Source organism: Rhopalosiphum maidis, chromosome 1 (assembly GCF_003676215.2).
Source record: "Rhopalosiphum maidis isolate BTI-1 chromosome 1, ASM367621v3, whole genome shotgun sequence".
Lineage (NCBI taxonomy): Eukaryota > Metazoa > Arthropoda > Insecta > Hemiptera > Aphididae > Rhopalosiphum > Rhopalosiphum maidis.
The window spans coordinates 13,969,911-13,992,282 of NC_040877.1; the positions used below are offsets into that span (position 1 = coordinate 13,969,911).

At 31.5% G+C, this 22,372-nt stretch overlaps 2 protein-coding genes across 2 annotated transcripts; one reads left to right on the forward strand and one right to left on the reverse strand.

The window, feature by feature from the left end:
- Positions 1-219: 219 nt before the first annotated feature.
- Positions 220-18,512, forward strand: LOC113557777 (transmembrane protease serine 9-like). Its single transcript, XM_026963355.1, has 13 exons — positions 220-676; positions 1,744-1,870; positions 2,928-3,090; positions 6,261-6,469; positions 7,077-7,273; positions 7,984-8,044; positions 8,430-8,542; positions 9,494-9,589; positions 9,735-9,837; positions 12,892-13,054; positions 14,479-14,684; positions 16,410-16,670; positions 17,926-18,512. The coding sequence occupies exons 1-13, from the start codon at positions 563-565 to the stop codon at positions 18,045-18,047; spliced, it is 1,935 nt and encodes a 644-aa protein (XP_026819156.1). The 5' UTR covers positions 220-562; the 3' UTR covers positions 18,048-18,512.
- Positions 18,513-19,289: 777 nt separating this feature from the next.
- LOC113548419 (U5 small nuclear ribonucleoprotein 40 kDa protein) lies at positions 19,290-22,035 on the reverse strand. Its single transcript, XM_026949285.1, has 7 exons — positions 21,952-22,035; positions 21,735-21,864; positions 21,507-21,680; positions 20,871-21,085; positions 20,598-20,801; positions 20,340-20,505; positions 19,290-19,466 (listed from the first exon to the last, which is right to left on the reverse strand). Exons 1-7 carry the CDS (start codon positions 22,033-22,035, stop codon positions 19,417-19,419), a joined length of 1,023 nt encoding a protein of 340 aa, XP_026805086.1. The 3' UTR covers positions 19,290-19,416.
- Positions 22,036-22,372: the final 337 nt, after the last annotated feature.

The window sequence follows — 22,372 nt, forward strand, 5'->3', positions numbered from 1 at the left end:
TACATCGAATTTATGATTTATCATATTTTATTATATTATTGCGGGTTCGGGCCACGGTCGACCGCCGTCGGTGGCGGGGCGGCTTCAAGGTCGTCGCGTCCGCAAGAAAGTGAGAGTAGGTGACAGAGTCGTACAGGTACATAATATAACAATATATAAAACGTACGTGTATGGTACATACCGCGACCACAATACCAACGATATTACGCAGCTACCGGTACCTCGCGCGAGCACGTCCGCTTTTACTCGCGTCCGGTCCGCTGGCGGGTGCACTTTCTTTCCGCCGCCACCGCCGCCACCGCCGCCGTCGTCTCCGTCTCCGTCTCAGTGGCAGCGACGCGCAGTACGACGCGATAACTCGGTTTAGTGTGTGCACACGGCTCGCATAGGAGGTAACCGCTTACCCGCGGTGTGTAATACGCGCGTCGCGGCCGTAACGTCCGTACATCGCTGCTGGGTCGGCCGCACGTCGCACTCGACAACCACACCGCTCGCTCGCACGGACGGACGGACGCGCAGACCGCGGCCAACGCGCGTTTATGGTGCTCGGCCGCCGTCGACGATGCGGTCGCAGCAGCTGCAGCTGATGGTGGTGCACGTGTGCATGCTGACCGCCGCCGTCGCCTCGACCGTCGGCCACGGCTCGGCCACCGCCGCCCCGGCGACCCCGTCCACGGTAAGCTTCTGCGGGGTAACGCGCCTCGTCGGTACACGAATGTCAGTGCTCTCGGGGTGGTGAGAGGCGGGTGACGAGACAGTTATAAGACGTTGTTATACCCATTGTTCGTGATACGACTTTATTTCGTCTGTATAGGTATATTTTGAAAATCTCATATCACACATGTAAGCACAATACTAAGTCTTCAGCTATCTGAAATCGCACCAACTGTAAATTTATTATTTTCGAGGCGAGGATTAACGGTAAAAAAAATCCAGATTTTTCGTAGAAATTTGCCGTTGCAAATTTCGACACGGCAAAGGCTGATAGTTGTTGTATTTATTACTTATTAGTTATTAACCGACATTTACAATTAGGTATTGAACGTCCGATATTCTCTAACTAATTTTTTTATTCTCTTTTGTTATTGTTTAGTATCGAACAACAAATATAGTTGCCACAGTGTTATTAGGTGTATCATGAAACTAAGTGACCACGATGGATTAAATTGACTAAAACTTTGGGAATCTCTGTGATTATTTATATGATATCGTGCTGTGATAACTAAGGGGATAATTCGTTTTCCAATAGCCCTAACCAATTCTAGGATGGCTATTGGCTATGCACTAATTATGAATAATCAATAATAATCACGTCTCGAGATCGCCGTCATTGTCGTTCTCGCTTATGACTGGTTCGAGATCGAGACGCCGGACGGTGTGTTACATTTCTATGGTAAAAGTAGCTCTGCTGCAGCCGAGAAAGAAAGAAAACAATATACGTTGTGTGTTTAAGAAAAAGAAAATTATAATAACAAAATAACGTTTTTATGAGACGAACGCTTAAAATAAATTACTATCATTACACCTAACCTAACCTAACCTAACCTATTTAAATTTCAATCCGATGTCGCGTGAGTACGTGACCCACCCTACTATACCTAACCTAGACATCTGTATGCATACGGGTTTTATAAAGAAGTTATTGAGAAGAAATTGCTATGTGTCAGGTCGTTTTGGAATATACGATTATTTATCCTTTATGAGTATGTGTGTGTGTTTATTGTTTGTACTTTCTTTACACAGGACGACGACGGTGACGGCACGTCCAGACCAGACAGGCAGGACGACAAGCGGATATTCTTCGACGATATATTCGGTTCGGTCAGCTACGAACCCGAGGAGAAGTTACCGGTGTCCAACTGCACTTGCAGTGAGTACATAATATTTATAATAATTTAATATTACCTGCGGATTACATTATTAGTTATTGCATATTAATATTAACCTGACACGATAAACCATCATAAACACAATATTATTGTGTCAAAATCTTATTAGGGACGCCGTTCGACCTGGTTACCGATTTCCGGACGTGTTTCGGAAACTCCTCCCATACCGGCTACAGTGGCGCTAGTGCGCTACTCGGTTTTCGGGTCAGAATGTAAATACATAATATCATACTTTTACCGTCACGACGAAATTCGTTTAATATATATTAATGCATATTTTAAATTCGTAACGGAAAGCATTCGAAATACTTCCTGACAAGATGGTTCCCCATTTCTTTCGCGCATACCACACAATGTATAAAATCGGTTTTATTCAATCGACACCAACGCTTTCGATATATTATATCGTTTTATAATATCACACGTCAATATCTCCCACGTCAAATGACGTTTATAAATTTAAATTATTACACACGTACATTCATCAGACGGATTTTCATTTAGCATTATCATTGCTTTTTTCGGTCGTTTATATGACATCACAATGATTTGTATACGGTTGTTAAAGTCACTCCTTGATTTCGAGTTGGTTTTTATTCGGATTCTGTGTTATTATGTGCATATTATATTTTGTTTTGTCGCAGTATACCTACAGAGTTCGTCGGCAAGACAAAAGACATCGTCATATAAAACCCGCTACAGCTACCCATTTTTTAATTAAATAACCACTACTCATATCTACAACGCATATAAATCATATTATTTATGTTTTAAAATTATCAAAGATACAGCGACAATTTTAGTACTTTTATTGTTTATTATAATTCTGATAAAATATGGCGGTCTTCTCCAAATTTATGAGAATCAAACCATATTATCAAAACTAAAGGGTCGAAAAAATATTATGGTGATATTGGCCGCCCTTCTACTAGTATCTTTACTCGAGACTGATTAAATATCTTATATAGCTTCCATAGCACTCTATAAAGTATAATTGTTTTTAATCATCCGACTTTTAAAACGTTTATCTGTGTATAGATTGTGGAGTGCCCAATCAAGAAATCCGCATAGTGGGCGGTCGCCCCACCGGGGTACACAAGTACCCATGGGTAGCGAAACTCGTGTATGAAGGTCATTTCCACTGTGGTGGATCACTCATCAACAGCGATTACGTACTGACTGCAGCTCATTGCGTTCGGAAGTGAGTGCACATTTTTATTAAATACTAATAAAAGGTAATTTGAAAAAATATTTTATAATTATAATAACTTACTGGTTATTTAAATGTAAAACATTAAAAATATAAATCTAAAGATAATTTAACGAAAACAAAAACTATATTCTTTTATTTACAATATTATACTCAATACTCATCAATACAACCCATATGATGGTAAAATTTAATTTAATTTAATATTTTTTTTTCATACATATACATGTATGAACTTGTAGTACATGACTGTAGTACACACCAGTCATGATAAATTTATAATAATATATAAATATATGGTATTGTAGCGATAAATGATAACCGAATGCTTATTTTTTTCAAATCTATCACTTTCACTCAAACTATAATTCATTAATACAATAAGTAAATAGTAGTGAATGATAAAATATATAAAAATATTAACATTATATTTGTGCATTTATAGGCTCGTGTAACTAACTATATGATCATAACACCCGGGATCCGGGTGTTGCATGAGGAGAGAAGAGTTAGATAATAGTAGTGTAATCTGAGCACCAATAAGACAGAGTGTCCGTTAAAATAATCACATATATCGGTCAAAAAATGGTTCAAGTAGATAATTTATTATAATAATTAGGCTATTTTACGTCTCCGGAGATTTTGAGGGTCGTAACATAGTGTTTCGTTTAAGAAAAAATATTATTATTTATTTTTATCTGGTTTTCTAAAACAAAGATACAAGAAAATATTGTTTAAAAAGTCTGGTAGGTACTCAAGCTCCAAATTACGGTAAATTACTGAGCAATTCGTTTTAAATAAATAGTCACGTGTGCACGAGTATACCAAAGAAAGAGAGAGAGATAAAAAGACCTGTTGCCGTTTTCATATACGCGCAACTAGTGAGTCTACTTCTATGCATAGAAAGTTTTAAGACCCTCAACTCGTTGTACAGCGGTGGCCAATAGCAGTCGATAACATTTAATTACGATATTACAATAATACAATATAACATGTACACGCTGCACGCTGTACGAAATTAATTTTTAATTACCTACGACCGATTATCGGTACGTTATACGGTACTCGAATGCCTCATCGTCGTCGTGATACCACCAATAATCGGTACAGACCACGAATTTGGGGTTTTCTAACTTTCTATACACTCATACACATTACACATGGATATCGATGTTTAGAAGCGGTCTTACACTATTTATATATAATATGTTGGCGCGCGCGTTTTGTAAATACATCATGAACCCATACTACATACTATGCGTGACACCGATCCATTATTATTATTATTATCATCATCATCATCATCATCATCATTATTGTTCGTCTCTGATTTCGGAACAACCGTTAACGTAATAATGATATAGGCACCTGTATTGTACCGTAAAAATCACTTAAAAAAACCACAAACGCATGCGGTCAGATATGTGAAGGTATTTACTGCAGTAGTACAGTATATGAGTTGATTCGTTTAAGTATCGTCAGTAACTTTTTTAATCGGTTTTTATTTTTCAAAAACAAAATACACAGTCTGGAGAATGACTTATATGGTATTCTTTTTTTACGATCGTGACGTTTTAGTCTTTTCAATGACTGCTTTATTTTTAATTTAATTATCTGAAGCAAAATGATTTTCTAAAAGTGTTATATACTTCTACGTTTAAATATAGTTATCGCTTAATCAGATATTTACGACAGTTCTATAGATGGCTTGACTAAAAGTCCTTCAGTGAATGGTCTATGTACTAGATATTATAGTAGGTGCATCGCTCATCGAATCTCGAGTTATATCTTAAGTACCTATAGATATATCCGAAATGTACAGGACAACTGCTCAAGGTAATTATTTTGCATCAGAGTTTTATCAAATCGCCATTGTAAAAATGTGTAAGTTGCATTAAAATGTATTAGGTAGTAATGATAATATTTCGAAAACTGCGTATTTATCAGAAACATATAAGTCGACTGTGAAAATTAGCGTACAGTAATAGGTAATATGGCACATATGCGAATCACTACGTATGTATGTAGATGATACCCGCTGTATTTGCATCGGCCGATTACGGTATACCCGTATATTGCCGTATAATATTATAATATTCGACGCGTAGTATTGCATTTCCACTATCGATTCGCACCGTCATTACATATTATATACGTTTATAAACCTACTGTATTTCAATTGGCCGTCGCCATACCGAGAGATTTCGTCCTAAATTGTTGCTTTACCAGCGTGGAGTAAACAACGAGGTTATAATATGCATCCAATAGATATGATAGCCGCGGTACCTATAACACGCGCGCATAATAACTTTCCATTGCGAAATTATTCATAAAAACAATTTCGAATACACGAAACGTACATATTTTCATTTCACAAAACGCGAACATCGTTCACAGACACACACACGCGTATGTGTATTTCCGCGTGTTTGTCAATTAAAATTTAAAACGTACCTACGGCTGTTGTACACATAGCAGCGATTGCGATCGGTATATCTTCTACGATATCATTTTATAAATTATTATTACAAAACATATTATAAAATTATATTATATTAGATCGAATACAATAGGTAATTAAAAATTTAGTCGCATACCATTGAATACGATATTAAACGTTTGATGTGCTTTTATCGGTGTAAAAAATCGCATTCGGTTGAGTATTTACTTTTTTTACTCTTACTGGTACTCGTTATAAAACATAATAATATGTATATATATATATATATGTGTGTGTATGTGTGTGTGTGTGTGTGTGTGTGTGTAGGCAGCGTGATTTCGAGTTTGTACCAGTTATTGTTAATCGAGGACTTGGAGAAAGTTAAACACACATTCACACTTGTTTTCGTATTATAATGATAAACAGGCGTATATCATATGATTAAGATCCATAAATTTAAAGAAAGAAAAAATACTTCTATTTTCCTCTGGACTGCAGTTTACTGTTAATGGAATAACATTTGTAGTTGTCTACACGCGTATCATCGTTATATTAACCGAAGCATAATACTATATGATATATATTAGCATATTATTATACATGGTGATTCGGCGTTTTATTCTTTCTCGTCGTGCTATGCATAAAATATATTATCGTCTTTTAACAAGCAATAACGGCTGTATATAAAAATATATAATGTAACGAATGGTGATATTTATAGATTGAAAAAATCTCGTATACGTGTGATATTCGGCGATCACGACCAGAGCACGTCGAACGACGGTGAAACGATCACCAGGATGGTATCTTCGATCGTGCGTCATCGGAACTTTGACGTGAACTCGTACAACCACGACGTGGCTCTATTGCGGCTGCGGAAGGCGGTACCGTTCACCAAATCAGTGAGGCCGATATGTTTGCCGATAGCTAGTAAGTACATACTTACTGTATTCGATTTAATAAAACCTAGTGGAGTGCGACGAAATCATTGCCAGCGGTATAATAATAAACTTTGAAAATCCCACACACCTTGTCTATCGTTTTCTATATCCTACAATATTGCCCGCGACTTGCCCTGGGACGTTTCAATAACGGTTCACTCCTCTACCTTCTTCGTATTATAATGTGATTATTTATGCCTGAAAAATAATTTAACTTTTCTTTCGTCTTTTCCTCATGATCTGCTTTGAATGAATATTACATTATAATGATTTTATGGATAACTTAATGATAACTTATAATGATAACTTTAACTATAGGTACTTAAAAAACTGTAGAGTTTAGAAAATTTAAAAACGAAATTTTCAATATAATTACACACTAAAATCCAGGAATCGAAAAAATTACTACCTATAACCAGCAAACTGGTATCCATGACATATTCATTGATACAATGTATACGTCCGTACGTCCGTTATTATGGTTTGCACAAAAACGATAGCGATAATAAATCAGAAAAATCGCTATAGAACGACTTTTCCAAACTCTTATCGTAAGCCCGTTAAATAACCATCGTTATAATTGATATTATGTGTAGCTCGCGAACCGTCCGGAAAAGTGGGAACCGTAGTCGGTTGGGGACGTTTGTCAGAAGGTGGAAATCTAGCGGACGTCGTGCAAGAAGTTCAAGTACCGATCCTGTCGCTGGCGCAGTGCAGGGCTTCAAAATACCGACCACAGAGGATCACAGCCAACATGATTTGCGCCGGAAAGGGAGTTGAGGACTCTTGTCAGGTTAGTTAATATTTTGAATTTTGCGTATAATAATCGCATTTTGACCTCCAGTTCTTTTATACATACACAAATTCAACACTCCAGCAACTCAACATACTATGCCTATTTTCACATATAAATAAATACACTCGGCTAAATATTCGACTTGTGTATCTTTTTTCGAACATTTTTTAAAAAACCATTATTAATAAATTGTTACATCGTTGTTATATTAATCCGGTCTGACGATTAAAGACCGTGGTCCCGGGAATGAGACGTCCGTTTCTGACAAACCATGATTCATAATATAAAATTATACGCAACGAGCGAGGTCACAATAACCACTACCTATACATATCATTATTATCAAAATTTCCGGTCTCAATCTAACGTCTATAACATCAACACCCTGTTATTTTCTAGAAAAAGCAACCCGGGAACTTTCTAATGTATAACTGCGTTCGTAGTATTTGATAAGCGTCATCGTCATGTAATATATTTCAATTGATTAATCCACATATTTTATCTATAATTATCTATTATTATGTACTTCCCACGTGGAAGGTGGAACGTGTTTGAAACTGTTTTTTTAAAACACTAAAATAATCTAAACATTTTTTTACACGAAACCGAAAATTGTCAACACTCTTACTCACGATTTGTGACACATTCGCGTCGTCCACCAATCTATGTACAGGCGTATTCAATAATGTTAATTTTTGTTGTTGCAGGGCGACAGTGGAGGTCCTTTGTTAATAAACAGCGATGTCGATGACAAGTTGGAAATAGTCGGTGAGTATAATATAATATCATATTATATAAACCGTAATTGTACAGAGGGTGATTCTCTTAATAGCAAACATTCGTTGTTTCCATAAATATTAAAATTTTGAAAATATTTCATTTCCAACGGGCAGGTGGTTAATTTTTGTAAGTATTTAAACTTAAAATAATTGCTCTTACTAAAGCAGTAAATAATAAAAAATTGATTTTGTTATGACTTCGATTTGTGTAAAAAAAATATTTTCTAAGACTTGAAAACTTTTCGAGATGACGAATGTCCACTGTTCAATGACTTACTCAGTATAGACGGCAATATTAAATTCGGTCAAACAATCGGTTACCCATAATCGTGTTTTATTCGTCGTCATTTTTAATAACGTATCGTTTTTTTCAGGCATAGTGTCTTGGGGCGTCGGTTGCGGTAGACCCGGTTACCCGGGCGTGTATACCAGAGTTACCAAATATCTGGATTGGATCCAAAAGAACATGCGAGATACCTGTGCGTGCGTTAGATAGCGGCCAGGATTGCAGTATAACAATGGCATGTTAATGGAAAATAATGTATAAAATTTATCTCTGCGAGTGTTATAAATGTATTGTACATATTATATCGTATTATTACTTAATATCTAAGTATTTAAATTAAATTATTTATTTGATCTTGTATTTTTTTTATTTTTTTATATCCCGTGTTCACTATCATTTAATAAACGTTTTGTTTGGAAAAAGAAAAACTCGAATGAAACGTTATATAAAACTTACTGTATAATATAATATACACGTCACCGTGCGAACCGTCTATTATTATTTCGTTTATGCTCGTACGTAACCGTCTGCAGACAAAAAACGTCACTGCCGCGTCGTCTCACTTTCAAGTTTTGACGACATAATAGTAAATTATCACGAACAATATACAATCGATATTATATTTTGTTAGGTGTACATTGTAGGTGTACATTGTAAAATAATGTACAATTCTGCGATATCACAGCGTGTTCGCGTATAGTGTATAAGAGTATACGTTACGCGTTGCTCGTCGTCATCGTTTCTGTCGTTCATATTATTTTCATCTTCTTTCACCGCCTCGCGGCGTACCCATTTGACGTGTAAACGTTTATAATATAATATAATATAATATAATATGTATGACAGGTACTTCCGTCAGACGCATTTCTGAAATTCCGCAGAAAATGCACACAACGTGTCTATTAGCCTCGCGGACGCATTACACAATCCGAACACGTTTTAATATAATACACACACACACGCGCATCAATATATACATATATATATATTTTTACCGGACCCGTCGGTCGGTCTTGAATTGGCGTGTAGAAAAGTGGATTCCCGTTTGTTATGTCCAAGACGTGTGTGTGTGTGTGTGTGTGTGTGTGTGTGTATGCTCAGTGTATTTGTGTGTATAAATTTTAACGATGTCCGATACCGTTAAACGTATAATACTTGCGGCCGCTACGGGTCACAGTCATGACACCGAGTCGCCAAGGTTCGTTTCTCGCGGGCGTTCTGCTCGTAATAGCATGTGCAACGCAACAGGCAAGTACCTAAATATCATAAAATAATAATATATCGTAATGCTTTATCAATCCTCGGTTTCCGCATTGCGCGTGTTTAATGATAATATTACACGTCAACAATGCGTTGACATTCCACTAATATTTCGCGGCGATTTTTGGCGCAGGGCATTGGCTTGAAAAACGTATTCACAGACTTCGGTTTTCGCAAACCTACGCCTCAAGTGGCCGTGGATTTGATCACCAAAAACGGCCAGGAATGCGACTGTAGTAAGTATACATGAATATTTCTAGGTACCAGATGGCCGTGGTCGTTGTATTTAATTCAAATAATATCACATAATTCATATCCATCTTGCGTTTAGACTTGCACGACTTTTATTTCAATATAAAATCAATTCGTGTTGAATGTATAGGTATAATCACAATAGTGTTAGAATAATTGATTTTAACTTGTTTTTCGTTTTAATAAAACAAAATCTGCCGATAAACGACTTCGGTAAACTCCAAATGTAGTAGGTTTATTTAAATTGTATTACATTTATTCAGATTTTTTTCATTAGTAGAGTTTAATATATATTTAATATTATATAAAATAATTTAATGCAACTTAGTGAGACATAAAAAGAAATTCATTCAAAGGATATCAATCAAATTTCTACTTTTAACGAGTACAGAAATTATAAATACTCCATTACACATTATATCGTTAGAACTAATAATTGATATACTTAAAAGGTTTTAATTTTTGAATTCACTAAAAAATCTTCAAGATTTTCACAAAATGTAAAGAAGTTATAACATATAGTACTATACGAAAACGATACCAATACGATGAATAAAATATTACAAATGTCAAGTACTAAAATTAAAGAAATCCATAAATAATAAAAATAAGTGGCAAAGCACCCGACGCTGATATCATTTTTTCCTCAAAAATATACTCTATACGGTATATAATTGTAGAATCGACCAAATCTCGTTATTTTTTTAATCAATAGAGGGAAATATTCTATAAATTACATTTACCTCCGTTTTTAATATTTTAATCTCAAATTTTATAGTATGTCTATAAAAAAAATTTAAGCATTTTTACAAATTTGTTTATAGTGCTTATACCATTATTTGTAATAAGTTAAAGAATAAGAGTTCAATGGGGACTATTAAATGTCTTCTTCTTTCAGATAAAAAAAAATACTTGTCTAAATTCAAGAATATGATAGTAGGTATAGCTAATGATTTTTATGTATATATGTGACATTTTACTTATTTATCATTATTATTATTATTATTATTATTATTATTAAAAAACCAAAGAACTTAACCTTAAAAGCTACATAATTTCCGTTAAAATGTTACGATATTAATTTCTTTTACAAGATTTTTATCTAGTTGACTGATAAGTCTATCAAATATATTATAAAAATTTAAAAGACACATCTTAATTTTTCAAAATTTTCTTACACTTTTCCCAGAATTTTTCAATTTTCGATTAACAAACATTTTCTTCTTCTTGTAAAAACTTTATTTGATCTATTACGAACATTTGAAAACCAAAATGAGTCCAATCGGTCCATCAGTTTCAAATTATACATTTATATATACGCTTACTAACGAACAGCATTTCATTTTAATTTATATAGATTCAAGTATATTCTAGCCCCTGGATGATAAAACAGGTAATAAGGTATATTCTATACATATATTACTATCTTACTCTATATTATACAATGTATTATGTATACTGTACATTATATGAGATATAATATTTTTTAGAATATGACTTAAAACTTGGCAAAAATAATAACTGAATCGTTTTATTACGCATAGTTGACGGTTAAAATAAATTGTGAACTGAGTATACATATTACTTGATAAAAAAAAAACTTGTCATCTGTTTAATTTTAAAATAAAAACAATCAGTAAGTATAAAAATATAAAATAGGTACACGACACATGCTTGAGTTGTGAAAACGATGAAAATATTTGTAATTTATCATTTACAACACAAAAGCAAATTTTAAATACATACAAAGTTGTATATGTTCCATAGCAAAGCTTAACAATAAAATGAAGTTAAAAATCGTGATCGCTAAATAAAATTTTAAAACTTGTCGGATAAACCACTTTGCAGAGAACTGATAATAATTAACGTTAATTTTATTTTCGGCGTCACAACAATCCAAGAGTAAATGTAATTTTCATTTTAATACATAAAGTGTTTTGACTTTGACGTTTACGAAATTGAACTCTGCGTATTTAAACCGTTTTGACATTTATTTAATCAAAGCCACCGTCCCGTGTCGGCACGATGTTTAATAACCGTATTATTATGACATGCGATCAAAATATAACGGTCATTGATGTGATAACTTAGGATTATGCGTTATAAATAAGTTTTTACGTATAATATTATTAATAGTAGTACTCAAATATGTACCTTTTATAATAATACTTTTTCTGCGCATCGAGTCCAGTAAAATATGGTAATTTACCACATGACAGTAGATTACTATACGTGGTATAACGGTTTCATAATTTATTATTAATAATTTAAAGTTTTAAACATACCTATTTTTTTCAAATGTGGTTGAATAACTATTATATTATTATATTAAAATATAAGAAATAAATTTATAATATATTTATACATATTATTTATTATTATAAATATAAAATATATATTAATATATTAAAATACGAGTATAATAAGTAAGTACTCATTACACAAGTTCTTTTCTCAAGACGTGTAAGTATTAAAAAACAGTAGTTGGTGTAACAGCACCCGTTTACAATGTTATATTATTGTCCTCTTTTCTGGTGACCAAGCCTCGTTATACCCATTGTGTAACGTGCAGTCAACTGTCAGGTACATTATCGTCCATTATCCATATTGTATAATATATTGTAAAGAGGATAGAAAAAATTCTCCGTAAAAGTGTACCGAAAAGTCTTTACAAAGAAATTTGATCCTTCAAAAATAATATAATTTCTTATTTAAACTAAATTAATCTAAGAGAAATATAACGAAGTATTCGATAAATAATTGTAAAAGTTGTTAACCAAAGTTCAAACCTGCAATACACACATCGTACCTAACACAATTTATCATAATAATATATTGATATAAAATTGGCGTATAATTATTAGACACACTACACGTGCACGATATCATAGAATATTATTCAATGGTAATGTGCTTTCATACGATATTTTAAAGTCGTATTTTCTTTTCGACAATATACATTTTATTATGTACACTCGCTATTTTAAACTATAAAATGTTTAATACCTACACGTGTTCTGTGCGAAAAATGTAAACAGGTTGCGGATCTCCGAACGTCGACACGAAGATCGTGGGCGGCGAACCATCGGGCGTGCACGAATACCCCTGGATGGTCCGTCTGTCGTATTTCAATCAATTCTACTGCGGCGGTACACTGATCAACGATAGATACGTGCTGACAGCCGCTCACTGTGTCAAAGGGTACCTATTATAACTGCATTTGTACAATGACGATAATGATGATTTGTATAATTCATAGATTTAAAGCACAGGTTTTTTTTCACTATTTAGTAATTAGTATACGATATGGGCAAATGACACATCTTAAATCTCGTGTTCGAAAGACTTGACATTTTCACTGAATATTCATGTTAGCATTAACTATAAACACAAAATAATTTAGCTCTTTTTGAATTATTCATAAATGTTTTAAATTTTCAACTTGTTTTTGTTTTATTTTAATTTGCAAATGATAAAATTATGTTTTTGGATAAAATGCTCGAAAGTTCAGTAAAAGGTTCCTCGTAAATTGTTCATTTATTAATTAGGTAAATAATATGAAAAATGCATACTTACTCATAATTTTTTTTAAGTTTTTTATATTTTTAAGAAATTCGTTAAAATCTCGAAAATGTACAATCTATTTTATAGTTAAATGATTGATTCGTACATTCTTAATATTCATGATTATAATGTATTAGATAATAATATACTAATGTGATTTACAGAATATTGATAAATTAAAATTATTTTTACATATTATGTACAGCCATATAAGTACGTACATTTATATTGGTGCATTTTATTATTTTAATTTGCTACATACTATTTCTCTGGTTTGAAATAACTTGAGAAATTTATGTTTTATGTTCTGTGTTGTTGTAATGTACATTCCGAAAGCGAAGTTAATAAACTCCAAAAATTGGTATTCGCCTTTCGGTTATTAAATGTATATCAATATACCTATACATAATATATATATATAACAATAAACATTAAACACAGAAAAGTTCACTTCGAGTTCAATGCAAACAAACAAATAAACTTTACATACATGTTTGAGTCCTCATTATTTGTTTTATAAAACCAAAAATTCAACCCTAAATATAATTCTTTGATGTAAGAAAATTCTTAAATGCGTTAAAACTTAAAACTGTTTCGTATCCCTTTAAAATTAAAAGGCGGAGATAGAATACACAATACATATTTTAGTTTACTCTCCGTACAGTTTTCTCTTTTCTGGTATCCTTTTTATAAAGTCTCATTTAGTTATATTTAGTTACCAGTCACAACGAGATTACCTATAAACAAAAAATAAATAGTAGCTAAACTAAACAAAACTTGAACTCAGAAATTATTCGAAGAATATAAAAATGAATATCAATGAATATTTTGATAATATTATTTTTTCTTCTAAGATAAACATTAATTTTAGAATTGGTAAAGTATAAACTGTAAATAAAAATTGGAATAATTTATAACTTATGTTTCCGAACTCATGATTATTATAATTTTTCGTCGATTGACTATTTAAATTATTATCATGTGTACAAATAACAATAACTACAACCAAATAACTCCGTTCGCGGTATATATATATATAAATTATAATTTCTTATTTATAGATTCTTTTGGCCACTGATCAAAGTCACCTTTGGCGAACACGATTATTGCAATGCCACCAGAAAACCAGAAACCCGTTTCGTCTTGAGGTCTATCGTTGGTGAGTTCAGTTACCTGAATTTCCAAAACGATTTGGCGCTGTTAAGACTCAATGACCGAGTGCCGATGACCGCGACCATAAAGCCCGTTTGTTTACCGACTGATGCAAGTACGTATAATGTTAAATAAACATTTTCATTAAATTATAATTTAATACTTTATTATAGTATTATAATACTCCGCCTACATATAATGTACATTATTCAGAGTAGGTACCTACACCGAGTATTAACAATTATTTTTCAAACATTAATTTGTATTTTTAATTTCATATTCCAAAGTAAGAAATTTTCTTAATAGTTTTCTTATTTAAAAAATTCTTGAGAGCGTCTTTTTAATTAACTGGTTTTTTAAAGATTAGATATTTCATATTATAAATTATTGCAAGATGTAGTGGCGTACAAACTTGGTAGAGATAACCCCACCATGACTAATTTTTTAAGGTAGACATTTTTTTATGAAATACTTTTGGTTAGTTAAGGTAACACAATTTCTCAGCTCTCCCCCTCTCCCCACTCAATAAAAATAGGGCTAAGTAGTAAGTACACTAGTAATAATATAATATGTTACCTTAAAAAGAAAAATGTAACATTTTAACATTGGCTTAATATATAAATCATCGAATTTATAACAATTAAACAATATTGCAGATGATCCTCAGCCATATATTGACTAAGTTTAGACACATATTATGTTAGGGATCAAGAAAACGGATAAATTTTATTAATATTTTCTTCCACCACTCGTCAGCAAGGAGTAAAATAATCTGGATGAATAGAAACCTGCTCAATAATAAGCCTAATTTTTTCCTTACGAGAAACCCGTAAGGGGCCCTTAATTATAAACAAATTTTTAAATATAAGATATGAACAGTTGATTTAAAATAAGTACCTAAATTATACACAGTATTGCAGAGCACCCGTTAGTCTTTCTACAAAATCGGTTTTCATAATTAATAATGTATTCAGTTCATAGCAATGACGCATCATTGACGCGGGCGTAAGCGACCATCCAACAAAGTAATACATATTTACGCGTATAATATATACAACGCACGGAAAACCACCAACAGTGCAGGTCGTGAAAAGTCCAATGCATCAAACACTATTGTCAGTCCCGCAATTATTCGTGTGCTTGAGGCTTGCAAGTCAGATATCGGTTTAAATATACACGAATACGCTGTTGCTCTGTATAGTCTTATAGTGATTCGACCGACGTTCAATTTCTTCAGAGATTTGTTTTGGTGTGTATTGTAAATATTATAAACACAATACATATATTATATATACCTACATTATTTATTGCAGAAATGGCCCTAATTCCTGAATTTGTATGTTGACCACTAGTCTGAGGCAAACTATTGACTAACGACGAAAGAATCCCTTTCCGAGACATTGGTTATTTTACAGAGGGACATTCTCTGGAAAATTTCATGAAATTAAAAAAAAAAACCTATATGTACCTATGTAATTTAAAACCATGATTGACTTTAAAATTTCATTTTTCATCAATTTCCATGTAGTAGTAATGCCGAGTTTACAACCCCCACTCCCACCTCCCCCCCCAAAAAAAAAAGCTTTGACAATTCACAGAAAACAAATACCTATGTACAATTATTTCAACATAAAGGAATAACGTTTAAATCGCTATAAATTTCAAGTGTCTCTAAATATGGTATTTAATAATATTATACTTGTGATTTATGCGTACGGTATACCTAAATCAAAAGTCGTTCTGCAATGTACCTTTGTAGGCTATAATGCTATAGTAATATACATCGCTATCGATGATAAAATATAATAATAATACGACAATATTATGAATAATGTTACAGACGACACATACAGCAACGGTATAGGAAAGGCGGCGGGTTGGGGTACGCTGTATGAGAACGGAAGTCCGTCGTGTCACCTGAGACAGGTGGACGTGCCGATCATTGACAACGAAAAGTGCGCCAAAACCAATTACACGGGCGATTTGATCACGGACAACATGATTTGCGCGGGGCACGAAATGGGCGGCAAGGACTCTTGCCAGGGCGACAGCGGCGGCCCGCTGATGAGACTCATGGACAACAAACGGTTCGAGATCATCGGTACGCATTTGATTATTATCGTACTTATTATACATATAATAATATGCGTCTTACTATTGTGCTGCGGATAGATGTATTTTTGGAAATATAATATTACAGGCAGATAACGCAACGGAATCGGATTTCGGGGGAGCTAAATGATGGTTTGCAACAATAAAACGATAATTAATGAATTTATACAAATCAATAAGTATATGTTTGACGTTGATCGGGATTTTGACAATAAATTTAAAAAATGCATAACATTCTATTTTATACTGCAGTAGTGCGGTTTATACCTATTAGTAGTGCTATTACGTGGTGTAATATGCAACAGATAATATCAAAATATGAATAAATAATACCATAGTAATATATTGCCTATATTATAGGCAATATAACTAGCGCGCTCTGCCCCCAATCCGCTTCGCACCCGTAACCCGAAGATTTAATATCTGTATTTTAAAATATTTAAAAATAAAAATCTAAAAGATAAAATAAACAAAACGTTATTTATGAATAATAGGGTTTTAAGTAGGTACCAAATTAATTAATGATAATAATTATTATTAATTTATTTATTGATTGCCGTCGGCAATTATTATGTGGACGATAATAATTATATATTATAACATAACTATACAGAAGTAGATTTAAGTATCGTTACTGCGAACTATATATTACACAGTGTCAATGACCTGCACGGCTGCACGAATTAAATTAAGTACCTAGGTATAGCTGTAATTAATTTAATTTATATAGTGTAAGTATCTATTGGCTATTACTTAACCTGTATTATTTAACAATTCCCACAAAAGAAAAACTAAAAAAAAAAAATGAAAATTTCAAATGTTTATACATAGCCAAAAAAGATACAAAATATTAAGATGAAAATTTCAAGTATCTACAGTTATTCGTTTTATAAGCCACCAAAAGCAAACAAGAAAACCATCATTTTATGAGTCAAAATTTAAACTACATTTATTATGATAATATTGCCAAATACTGGTTTAACATAAACATCACAATTTTTCCATTATATTTATTTTTTGTCAGTATTTAAAATAACTTTTTTACTTTTAATCCACCAAAGAACCAACTTGATTGACTTAAAAATCTGCTATATAGGTTTTATATACTTAAGTTATTACCTTAACGTTTACCCGTGCATATCATACAATATACTTTCTGCCAAAAACTATAAGACAGAATTCTGTATAAACGACATAAAATATATAACAATTATATAATGATATGATATTTGTTACACGTTTAGGAATTGTAAGCTGGGGTCACGGATGTGCACGTCCTGGATATCCGGGAGTATACACAAGAGTTGCCAAATATTTGTCTTGGATCAAAGAAAACTCCAAAGAAGGATGCTATTGTTCACAATGATTAAGAATGATGACACAGTACTCTGTATACAACTATAAATAACACATAATATACCTATCTAGTACAGTAGTATAATGTTTGAACGAAGACACATGATTTATTATTATTTGTTAAAAGCTTATTATCTAGTTATCATATTTTAATAGTAACTATCATTAATGATTGTGATAAGAGTTATAGAAATATAGAATATGCTTGGTACATCGTGGATAATGGACATATCACATCTGACAATTTGAGATTTAAATTGTAATATTACATTATTTAATTATGTCTTTTAACATATTCATGATACATCTTACATAGTTTATACAGCATGTAATATTAATTGTAGTCAATAACCCTTTTAAATTTCTATTTATTTTTTACATGCATCATGAAAAATAGGGTTATTAACTATAATTAATTAAAATCCTTTAGTATGTTTAATAACGTGGGCATTGTAGAAAAGTAAAAAATAATTTTGTTATTATATTATTCAATAAATGAAGAAAAAATACATGAAACATTGTAAATTGGTAAATTGAATAAATACTAGAAACTTAAAAATATAAAAAAAAAGTAAAAGTATTTTATATCTAAAATAGTTTAAAATGTACTATTTAAATGAAAGCTATACCCAATTTATTTTTAACTATATAATTTAAGACGTAGACATTATAATGTCAATTAAGTTAAGATTGAAATACATATGTATACTTGTATGATTAACAAAATGTAATTTTAAGGCCAATGTAAAAGTTTCAATTCTACTTAAAGTCTTGAAACCATTATTTTACAATTTACACAAGGCAGATCATTAATTAAAACTTTTCACGATTCCTATGTAACTATGTAAATAACGATTTATTTTTGAATTATAAGTCAATATTAAATACAATCATCAAATTAATGTTATAGTATATCAGTGTAAATTATTTTTTAGTATACAGTTATTAAAAATCTGTAAATTGGTATTTGATAAAAATAATTTCATAAAGATTTGCCTCATTTTATGTGAATAACTATTATTCACTCATTACAATATATTAATGATTGTTATACTTAAAAAAAGTATGTTATACAAAAGGGTACAAACTTCATGAAATTATTTTTATTTTTATACTTCCTCCATCTTAAAAATATTTTATAATCAAATAGTTCAAAGAACAATTTAAAAAATAAACAATACTCTCAATATAAAATGTATACATATTTCATTATTTGTGGGTTTTGAATATACATAAAATACTAAAATCAAAATTTAAAATATAAACATACATTTTATTATATGACAGAATTTAATTGTATAAATACAAAGTAGTGAAAAATTTAAATACCTTAATATAAATTTAAAATTACAATAGGGTCAGTTCAGTTTCAAATGGATTCAATCAAACTCGCCAAGATATACAACTTTGTCACTGGATCCAGACATAACTAAAAAAATAAAAATCATAAATAACAAACAATTTCATTGATAAATGCACATGACATGTTATATTAATTATTTACATGTACATTTTTTAAAGTTGTAATCATTAGTGACATATTGCCATAAGATACAATGAGACAATGATTACCAGTCAATTATACTTGAATGACTATTGATTAAATATTTAATTTTAAATTAATGATTGCAACATCAACATTAAACATTTCTGATCTAAGTTATTTTTTGTTTTTCATCTAGCTCACTCAATATCCACTAACTAATTTGTTTCTAATCATTAATTAATTAACACAAAAGATACTTTTCTCATTTATACAAGTGATTATAGTATAAGTAATATCCCTTAAGAGGTAGGGGATGTCTTACTCGATCAAAAATAGTTGGCAGTGAAAAAATATCTATTTCATTTTAAGTAAATCATGGCGCTTGCAAGAATTTTCTAAAATGATAATAGTTTTGTTAAGACTAATTTTAAAAGAAAGAACCCTATTTTTATCATACATTAACTCTAAAATTACTGCATTCACATAAACGCTTCTTAATATTAAAAAAAAAAAAATCTGTATTTAAAATTAAATAGTGTTTTACTATTACTACAATAATATTTAATTTATTAATTTAATATTTACTCTTTAAAAATTTGTAAAATGACAAGTTATAGTACCATCAAACATTCACAATAGATTCAATACTATTAAAATAATGATAGTTTATCTTGTAACAGTAATTAAAAATTCTTAAACTTATTATTAAAAATAATTATATAAACATGGCATTATATAAGTTGCCCTACTTTGCAATTATATGCTATGCTATTACTACCTAATAAAACAGCCTATAAACTTCATCATTTTACTTACTTATTGGTTCTTTTGGATGGAAATCCACATCGTTTACACTTCCATTATGACCTGGCAACTTATACAATATTCTACGAGTATTTGCATCCCAAATATACACATATCTATCAGCTGAGCCCGCTGACACTTTTGAACCGTCAGGTGACCATGCACACCGCAATAAGTTCTTATAACAAAAATTAAAAAACACGTTAAAATCAAATAAGTATAAAATTAGTCAAATAAATGTATACTTAATATTCTTTTCAATGTATTTACCTTTTCAAAATTATGAGTATGCCCTGAGAAGACTTTCAAACATCTATCAGCAGGTGCATAAGGTCTCACATCCCATATTCTCAAACTATTATCCATTGCATTAGATAGCAAATAACAGCCATCAGGTGACAATTCAAGTCCGGTTACTGTATCCGTATGGCCAGGTAAACGATGAAGTAACGCATTTTTACGTAAATCCCAAATCTATTATAAACAGTTATATTAAACATTTTAGATATTAGTAATACTAAAATACATAAATAATAATATTACTTTTATTTCGTTATCTAGACCACCAGTTATAACTTGATCAGCTGTATCATTAAAGCATACAGACATCACTTGATAATTATTATTAAATGTAGTTACTGCATCGCCTCCGCGTTTTCTAGGATCCCATACTTTTATGGTGCAATCATCTGAAGCACTTGTGATCATCTGAGGTCCACGTCTTGCAGAATCACAGGAATTAACAAACCCAGTATGTCCTACAAAAACAAATTATGTTAAAAAGAAATATTTTACATTCAATCAAATAAAAAATATATTGTATATAAATGGGAACAAAAATAAATATAAAAGATAGAAACAAGTACTAGCCAATTATTTGGTATGAATCTATAAATTTATTATTTCCAATTCTATGATTAGGAAATGTTAAATTAATAGTTATGTATTTGTTAAGAGTTTGGCTACATGAATAATATATATTAAAATACGAGTTTTCTTATTAAACTTTTAACACTTAAAAAAAAACTAACTACTTATTAGTAAATTAATCAACGTATCATGTACATTCATACTAAACAAATGCATTAAGATCATTACCAAAAACCAATATAGATACTAAATATTGAAATTACTCATTACTTATTAAATAATCAATAACAAATGAATATCATAGAATACCTTTAAGTTTCTTGACTCTTTGACCCTTGTAAATATCCCAAAAAGAAACAGTCATATCAGTACTACTTGTGTATATTAATGTTCCATCAGTGGAGAATTTCATATCTAAAACAGCTCCAGAATGGCCAGTGAGGACTCCCAAGTTTTCACATTCACCATACACACTCCATATGACTGAAACATGTTGTTTATTTAAATAAATATATACAATGGCAAACATGTACTCACAAATTTTTCTGTCGTAACCCGAAGACGCCAGGTAATCCCCTTCGGGATGAAATTTTGTGGCAAATATATCACCATCGTGACCTTCCAGTGCCATAATAGGCATATACAGACTCGATGTGCGGACATTAGACTGCAGTAAACGAAACAGAATTAAATTCAACAAAATCAACATAACTAAATATTAACGGCCAAATCTACTAAGATTCACTGGACTTACCTTATCGGTCTTCAAATACTTTTCTCTGACTGATTTATTCTGTTCGGCGTCAGCCAGAGCTACTTCACTCTTGCGCTTTACCATTTTATATTTTTTTTAAATTTGACTAACTCGTTAACTATTTTTTATTTAATAATATATTTGAACTAACATAAATAATGAATATTAAACAATAAAAATTCTTTTGGACATTACGGTCAATACTTCAATAGTTTCTTATTCTTACTTCTGTTATTCTGTTTCTGATGTTTCTGGTTTCTGTTAATGGCTAATCAGTTTCAGTTATACGTAGTGTTTACTTAAATTTAGCATAGTGTTATTATCGAATATTGAAATGTCGCCCGTCGTAAGAGTTTTGTCCGTCCAGATGATTAAAGGTTATGTTTACTAGCATGAACGTAAAAACAAAAATAAATACTGA

Excerpts from the sequence above, each read along its gene's own strand:
- LOC113548419 (XM_026949285.1), bottom strand. The coding sequence starts at position 22,035 with ATGGTAAAGCGCAAGAGTGAAGTAGCTCTGGCTGACGCCGAACAGAAT. Across the intron at positions 21,865-21,951 it reads AGTATTTGAAGACCGATAAG|TCTAATGTCCGCACATCGAG; the intron begins GTAAGTCCAGTG and ends CGTTTACTGCAG. Across the intron at positions 20,802-20,870 it reads GTCTAGATAACGAAATAAAA|ATTTGGGATTTACGTAAAAA; the intron begins GTAATATTATTA and ends TGTTTATAATAG.
- LOC113557777 (XM_026963355.1), top strand. The coding sequence starts at position 563 with ATGCGGTCGCAGCAGCTGCAGCTGATGGTGGTGCACGTGTGCATGCTG. Across the intron at positions 7,274-7,983 it reads GAGTTGAGGACTCTTGTCAG|GGCGACAGTGGAGGTCCTTT; the intron begins GTTAGTTAATAT and ends TTGTTGTTGCAG. Across the intron at positions 8,045-8,429 it reads TGACAAGTTGGAAATAGTCG|GCATAGTGTCTTGGGGCGTC; the intron begins GTGAGTATAATA and ends CGTTTTTTTCAG.